This window comes from Sinocyclocheilus anshuiensis, unplaced genomic scaffold, assembly GCF_001515605.1.
Source record: "Sinocyclocheilus anshuiensis isolate Anshui unplaced genomic scaffold, SAMN03320099.WGS_v1.1 scaffold206, whole genome shotgun sequence".
Taxonomy (NCBI): Eukaryota; Metazoa; Chordata; class Actinopteri; order Cypriniformes; family Cyprinidae; genus Sinocyclocheilus; species Sinocyclocheilus anshuiensis.
In genome coordinates this window covers 914,634-922,990 of record NW_015542358.1, presented here as the reverse complement: position 1 = coordinate 922,990, position 8,357 = coordinate 914,634, and the positions used below count along the sequence as shown (strand labels likewise).

General features: G+C 40.8%; 1 protein-coding gene across 1 annotated transcript; it reads right to left on the bottom strand.

Annotated features, from left to right (window-relative positions):
• Positions 1-752: 752 nt before the first annotated feature.
• Positions 753-8,089, bottom strand: LOC107691837 (serine/threonine-protein kinase PAK 2-like). The gene is made up of 6 exons (XM_016490650.1): positions 6,131-8,089; positions 5,877-6,040; positions 5,489-5,709; positions 1,394-1,523; positions 1,072-1,172; positions 753-982 (listed from the first exon to the last, which is right to left on the bottom strand). The coding sequence occupies exons 1-6, from the start codon at positions 8,085-8,087 to the stop codon at positions 844-846; spliced, it is 2,712 nt and encodes a 903-aa protein (XP_016346136.1). The 5' UTR covers positions 8,088-8,089; the 3' UTR covers positions 753-843.
• Positions 8,090-8,357: the final 268 nt, after the last annotated feature.

Below are 8,357 nucleotides of genomic sequence, written 5' to 3'. Positions count from 1 at the left end.
ATTTTGTTCCGTTTATGCAGCCTTGATGAACATAATTTTCTTTAAAAATCATAGTGGTACAAACTTTTGCTCTGGTTGCTCTGCCTCCATTGGAGTGCATACAGAGGGACTTTGATATTGCTGCCTGTTGCCAGAATTACAGCTCACGGGGTTTTATAACGTAATGAGAAGATCAAAATATTTAATTTATGTCAGTTTTGCTTGGATAGGAACAATAACTTTCTTTGTGTGTTTTTAAAATGCACATTTGCTAAAGGGCAGGATTGAACCAGGCATCCTTGTGAAAAAGGAACAAAAAGGTGTATTGTTGATAACAATTAATATCATATTAATCCTATTTATCTTATTTCTATCTTACCCTTATTCACATAAATATTACATTTTTATTTCTATTATACAGTATTTCTATCATAATAATATAATGACAGTTCATTATTTACACAGAGGTACATGCAGAATCTAACTTTTTTTATGAAATGTTTAATGTTTTTGAAAGAAAATAAGTCTGATAGTTACATTGTTTGTGTTTAGTACTGCCACAAGAAAGCTATGTACCAGATATTTACATATTTTCCACAAGATAACTCGAGCAGTAACTCAAATTACACAAATTACCCTGATTAAATTTTACATAACCTTTGTTTTTTGATATATGTTATCATTATCAATGTTTTTAAATTGTCAGAACCTTGTTTGTAGAGAAGGATGAATCATAAAATAAAAAAATATCATAAAATTCAAAGAGTGTGAGGATCTTAAATCTATCCCTACATTTAAACTCATTCATGAAACACATTAATGATGCAGAATCAATGTGCAAAAAAATGTAAAAAAATACAACAATCAGATTTGTGGAGCTGAGCTGAAGAACTTTTTCAGACTCGCTCTGGAGTTCCATCCTCTCTCCTCCGCAAACCTGAACACACTCCCAAACAGATCAGGGAATGAAGCCATCAGGTTTATGCTCTCTGCGTCCTCTGGACTATGTAGAAAAAAACACCATGGTCTGACACACAATAATACTAAAATGTTCTGGTATAAATACCTTGCATGATATTACATGTAACTCACTAATGCTCGTGTAGGTTGCGTATAAAACGCAGCAGGCCCAGTGTGTTCTCAGGATAGCCTTTCTTCTTACCATCTAATTTCTGGATGAGCTCAGATGGCAACTGAAAAAGAAATATTTTATAAATACAAATTATTTTTCAAACCAAGATTAATGCATGCCATGCACTATTTTCAACTGATTTATAAGAAAGAAAAAAATTTGACATTAAATCAGATTGTTGAAGTTGTTACTATTTTCATAATTTCATTATTTAAACATTTCTTAAATATATTTATATTTACATAGTATATTTGAATATTTCTGCATTGAATTTAGACTCACTTTAGTTTTCCATTCAGAAAAGCTTTTCCCCTCTATGTATTTTTCAACAGTTTGAAGGAGCTCCTCATCAACATTACGACAGTTCTCGGCCTCATTCTGGTTCCCCATCTTTTTCAAATACTCCACTCTCCTGACAGGATTTCAAAAACAGTACAATATCATCATGTCACGATCACCAGCTGGACTGGCCTTGATGTCCGTAAGAGGGCACTTCATCCCGACCTCTGCCCCTCTATCAATGACTTCATTCCCCAAAATCCTCTGCCAAGTCTCGTCAGCACTCATTGTTTGCACCTGTGTCTCATTAGCCTTGTTAGCTCACCCTATCCACCTTTTTCCTAAACCCCATGACGCTTTGTGTAAATTAGGGGAGTAACTTCCGTTTACACTGTAAACAATCAGCAGAAGGTTCGCTCTATGAATGCAATAACAAGCATTTTCAAAAATGAGGTGAAATTTTTTTTATTCACCCTTCAATCATCGATCATTAAAAGAAAATTTAAAGGTGTAAAAGCATTAACAGATTACCTTCAACATACCATGAAAAACTCCTAAAGACTTCTCCTTCTATCAGCAGCAATATTACGGACGTGTTAAATATCATTATAGTAATATATGTCTATATTTCGTAACAATTACATTTTACAGCATCCGTGTAAAAACAAACCTGGAAAGAGATATGAGGATTTGGGTAGAAAAATGAAAGATTCTTAGTGCATTCTAGGGAATTATTCATGGTTTATATCGTAAATGCACAGTATATGTTGCTTTTTTCATTTACTTACAGCGGAATACAAAGGAAGCATAAAAATTATCAGGAGGAAAATAATGCATCGGGCTGAAAAGAGCTATTCTATAGATATTGTTATATCAGGTCACATTAATATACCAAACATAACGTTTACAGCCCATTCAGTCAAAATGACAGATGAGGATTATTTGTAGCGCAATCTTATGATTTGAAGTGATTCGTTGCAGTCTTTTTGAGTGGAACTTCCCCAAAAGGCACTTCACCGGAAGTGCCTCCCATAATTTAAAACGCTCATTAGGAAAAAGGTGGATATAAGCCTGACTGCAGTGGAGTCATTCAGGTTCCTGGGCACCACAATCTCTCAGGACCTGAAGTGGGACACTCACATTGACTCCATTGTGAAAAAGGCCCAGCAGAGGTTGTATTTCCTTCGCCAGCTGAGGAAGTTCAACCTGCCACAGGAGCTGCTGAAACAGTTCTACTCTGCCATCATTGAATCCATCCTCTGCACTTCAATAACTGTCTGGTTCAGCTCAGCTACCAAATCTGACCTCAGAAGACTTCAGAGGGTAGTCCAGACTGCTGAGCGAATCATTGGTACAACCCTCCCTTCTCTCCAAGAACTGTACTTATCCAGAGTGAGCAAAAGGGCTGGCAGAATCACTCTGGACCCCTCACATCCAGCACACTCCCTCTTTGAACTGTTGCCATCTGGTCGACGCTACAGAGCACTGAGCACCAGAACGACCAGACACAGGAACAGTTTCTTCCCTCAGGCCATCCATCTCATGAACACTTAACAATAACTGTGGAACACACACTATTTATTCACTCATACACTTATTTATCTAACACTCATACTCAGTCTACACCTCAAATTTGCACATAATATACAGTACCTGTACATACCAGGACTCTGTCACGAAAACAAATTCCTCGTATGCGTAAACATACCTGGCAATAAAGCTCATTCTGATTCTGATTCTGATTCTCTGTCTTTCTTTGTTAAGTCTTGTTATAGTGTCTGTACTGCATTTTTATGCCTAGTATCCTAGTTTTCCCATGCCCTGGTTCCTGGTCTTGTTATTCTGCCTGTACTCTGGATTACTCTTTTGCCTCAGCCCTGAACTCAGTTGTTGTTTTGAATTGTCTTATTGTGTATGACATTGCCTGTTCTTTGACTATGATTGTGGATTACCCCTTCATTAAAACACTGCATTTGGATCCTCAACCTTCATATCCTTCCTGTTTTTGGATTTCTCTTTGCCTGTCTTTTTTGCCCTGTTGCTTTTGTTTGGACTGATTGCACATGTTATGACCTTTGCCTGTTTTGGACTTTGATTGTGGATTACCCCTTCATTAAAACACTGCATTTGGATCCTCAACCTTCATGTCTACGTGCAGTTCATGACACATCAGCTGATAATAAAAAAAAGACTGTGGCGAGGGGGGCGTGGGAAGGCGAAAGGCTGCAGTGGCCCTTGACTTCCTCGTCCTTCTTGCCGAACATTATTACACTGGTGCCGAAACCCGGGACGAGGAAGCCGGCACGCCGCCATGCAGCCAGCTCAGCCAACGCCGCTTGCGGAGCTCGTGAAGTCGCTCGCCGGGCTTCACCAAACCCAACATCAGGCGCTGATGGACCTCAAATTGGAGCAGGAGGATCGGTTCCGCCTGTTGGTCCAGGCGCAGGATGAGGACCAGCGGGTCCTCCGGAGCTTGCTTGGCTGGGAGGTCACCCCAGTAGCGGCCCCCTCCATCGCCCACGTCCCGCTGATGAAGATGGGTCAGCAGGATGACCTGGAGGCATTCGTGGACCTCTTCGAGAGAACAGCGGAGGCGTGCGGCTGGGCGCACACCCAATGGTCAGTGCGCCTGATCCCGCTGCTGACTGGAGAAGCACAGGTGGCAGCCCAACAGCTGCCTGTCGTGAACCTCCTGGCCTACTATTACGCCCCTCGTCTAGGGGTAGTAAAAATATAGTTCTTAACAGGGCATAATAAATCTGGGTTGTGGTAATGGAATCCCAAGTATGAATCACTCCGGTCGATAATCAAACACATCCACGATGTTAGTCAGATTAAAGGATTAGATTTATTTTAAAACAAGTGAAATGAAGAGCATCTCTCCAGGATGTCCCAAAGGCCAAAATAACAAACAAAACAAATCTAGAAAGGAAAAAAGAGATAAATAACCTAATCGAATAACGAAATACAAATACAGCTTACTTCCCTAACTGCCTAACACAAAACAGAGCCCAAACAACATAAGTAAAACAAAACGGCAGGTAGTGGTAATATTGATTCTGCTACAGTTAATTCGAAGATCTAATCTAAATATTTATTATTAATCATAACCAGTTATAATTAGTCATAAATATTTCCCTTTTGAGCTGATTTACTACACTTGCTTGGCCGGGAGGCCACCCGAGCAGCAGCCCCCTCCATCGCCCACGTCCCGCTGATGAAGATGGGTCCACAGGATGACCCGGAGGCTTTCGTGGACCTCTTAGAGAGGACAGCGGAGGCGTGCGGCTGGGCGCGCACCCAATGGCCGGTGCGCCTGATCCCGCTGCTGACTGGGGAAGCACAGGTGGCAGCCCAACAGCTGCCTGTCGCGAACCTCCTGGCCTACGATGATCTGAAGCGGGCCATCCTTCAACGAGTCGGCCGTACCCCCGAACAACATCGGCAACGCTTCCGGTCAAGGGAGCTAGGGGACAGCGGCCAGCCATTCGTGATGGCCCAACAGCTTCGGGACGCTTGCCGCAAGTGGCTGTTGGCAGCCACGGGGTTTTCCCCATTCGAGCTCCTCTATGGTCGTCAGCCCCGCGGGGTGCTTGACGTCATTAGAGAGGCTTGGGAGGAGGGGCCTTCAAACAGCCGTAGTGAAATTCAGTATGTCATGGACCTCCGAGCAAAACTCCACACTCTGGGGCGGCTGTCTATGGAGAATTTGCTCCAGGCTCAGGACAGACAAATTTGGCTGTACAACAGGGGTACGCGAGCAAAGTGCTTGTATTACTTCCAACGTCTAGTTCTAAATTACTCGAGCAGCACTTATTCTTTGTTTTACTTTTGTTGTGGGGACCAATAAAGAGGTTTACCCGCCACCCCTGACTTCCTCGTCCTTCTTCCGAACTACGAACTGTATTACAAAGACTATCTAGATACAATGCAACTTCCCCTTCATTTAAAATAAAATCATAATTTGCAAGTACCATAAGCAGTGCTGAACCTTTCTGGCTTGTACCAAAATTACAGATCATGGGTTTAATAAGGTCATGAGTTGTTTGTTAATTTTAGAGTGATAAATGCCATTGCCAAATCAATAGTGCGTTTTACCGTTCATTAGTCCAGAAGAAGGGGTGTGCGAGGGTTTGCTCCACAGTTGGTCTGTTGTTTGGATTTTCATTGATCATACACTCGACAAGATCTTTCTCTACATCATCCTCCAGATGCTCCAGTGAGTATCTTCCTTGCAGAATGTTGACTTCACAAAATGGACCTTTACCAAATGGATGGTGTCCTCCAGAGAGAATGTAGTACACTAACATCCCGGCAACCTTAAAAAGGTATAGTGCTATTAGTTTAGAATTTTCACTAACTACATTTTAAATTACTTGTATTTAAGTCAATAAATGAATTTCTAATCATCTATTTTCAAGTATAGTTGTAAAAAAAATTTGTTAAAATAACAAAACTACTGACTTAAAATGAGAGGAGAGACTACCTGAATGTCGGAGCTTCTCTTGTATCCAATGTTGACCTCCTCATCTATGGTCTCCTTTGCCTTCCAGCATCTAGTTCCAGCAATGCTGGTTCGTAAAGTGGTTTGGCTGAGGTTCAGTCGACGACTTATGCCAAAATCAGCCAATCTAGCTTTTCCATTTATGTCTGGGAAACACGGAAAGACATGGCCATTTTAAAAAACAAACTTAGTTTTGATAAATTAAATAAACAAAGAAAGTTTGGTTTAGCACGTACCAATCAGGACATTCTGGGGTTTGATGTCTCGATGGAGCACTTTGGTTTTCTTGTCGTGTAAAACCTGTAAGCTGCAGAGAACTTCCTTCACCAGCTTCTTCAGGATCAAAGATCTCTCAGCGCTGTCGTCTGGTAAATGATCTTGGATATATTCCTCCAGTGTGTACTCACAAAGATGAAGAACAAGGTATCCAAAATTGTCATCTTCAGTGAAGTCCACATATCGCACGATGGAGGAACTTTCAAGCTGTGGAAGTCGCAGAAATTCCTCCTCATTCCTGAGAGCTTGGTAATTAGACTTAATCATTCGTTTCACAGCCACCTCAGTGCCGTCATCCCTCAGTCCAAGGAAAACTTCCGTTCCATCACTTCCTTTAGCGATCTGAAATTCATCACTGAGTACAAGAGTAAGGTTTCCCAGTCTGTATGTTCTGCTAGCATCAATGTTAGCTAGCTTCTCAAGCTTAGACCTCCAACGACAGCTGATTTGAAGCCACCTCCTTGAGATATTTGGGCTCTCAGCAGGTTGTGTGAACGGCTGCACACTTGAATTTGATTCCTCAATGGATGTCACTACAGTGTCTGGATTCGGTTCCTCCTTATCTTGCTGCTCACTTTCTTGTGATCCCATCTCTTGATGGATTTTCTTCTTCTTCTTTTTCCTGCTGTTTGAAGGAGCTGCAGTTTCCTCATATAAAGTGTCCACTGCTCCTGAAGAATGTTTGAGTGATATGTTCAGTTTTTGTAGCTTTTTGTTCATAGCTTCATCCTCTATCTCTGCAGCATTAAGTATCCTCTCTGGGACTGAAGACAACCTACACAATGCAACAAGTTCAGGAGCGATGTAATTTATGTAGGCAAAAAAACTATATGTCCACATTCCAATCCGACTTGAATAATCAGGACGTGTGAGAGGCAATAGACTTTTGCATAACTTCTCATAGACCGAATGATTCAGTCTCAGTTTCTGCTCAGACGTCTTCTGCATCATGACATTGAGTATCTTTAGTATCAGATGATTGACTCTTTCTCCTTGTGCATTTCCAGAGTGCTGAAGACTGTTTGTTAGAATTGACACAAGATCACTGAACACCTGAGGAGAAACACTGTCACTGACACACAAAGCAGCATTTAAGCAGTTCAGTGCAATCAGCCAGTGTTCCTGAGGGATTCTTGAGAAGCGCTTGATGACTCCCTCAATGTATCTGTCTGCACTCTTTGTATCTTTTAACCACTTGATGGCGCTCTGACGATACTGCTCTGCACCTTGACCAAAGACACCAAAGTAGAGCTCAAAATAAATCAAATGAACAAAAGAATCCTCTTGAAAGAAATTATCCTTATAGACTCTGTAAACATCTGTCTGATTCTTCGTTCGTACAGCACAAAAAAAAGAGAGAGCTATATTTACTTTATTAAATACTTCACCGTGTGAAGACAGTTGACGAATCATTCTCTTCACCTTTTTATCAAGCTCTGGATTCACCCCATGGTTTATTATAGGTGACGCTCCAGCCTCTATAAGTGCTTTCACAATGTCTTCACGGTCTTGATCAACAGCACATTGCAATGGAGTAAAAATTTGTAATTGATATCCATTTGGGTTAGCTTTTCCTGTAAGTAATCTTTCCACAATACTCAGTTGAACTCCAGTTGTAAATGCAGCATAATGTAGAGGAGTTCGTCCATTTGTTGAGGGTTTGTTTGGATCAGCCGACTTTTCAAGTAGATAAGAGCAGATTTCTTCATTTCTGCATAAAACTGCTGCAGTTAATGGAGTAACATCATCATTCCAGACCTCAGAAGGGTACAGTCCATTAATATCTCTGCTTTTTGTTAATTTGCGAAGTTTCTTTAACTTGTTGTCTATGATGCATTGTATTAGAGGATCTGTTTTTCTAGGTTCTACTGGAACTGGCACTGGAACCGGAAATTTTACTTGGATCTGGAATGCCATGGATCTTCAAATACTCAACATCTGTTAAGATATAAAACATTTAGGTGCTGTAAAATTTGAGTGCTAAGTATAGCATTATTACTTATTCCCTTCTTTCTTTACATTGTTAATATAAGCACAGTGTTAATCTTTATTAAGTTTTTTAGTTAGTTTTTTTTTTACTTGGAAATCTTTACATTTAGTCAATATCTCCATCATGTCATGCATTAATTTCTTACTTTCTAATACTTTTAACCGGCTAAGAAATCAAATACTTCTGGACAATAACCA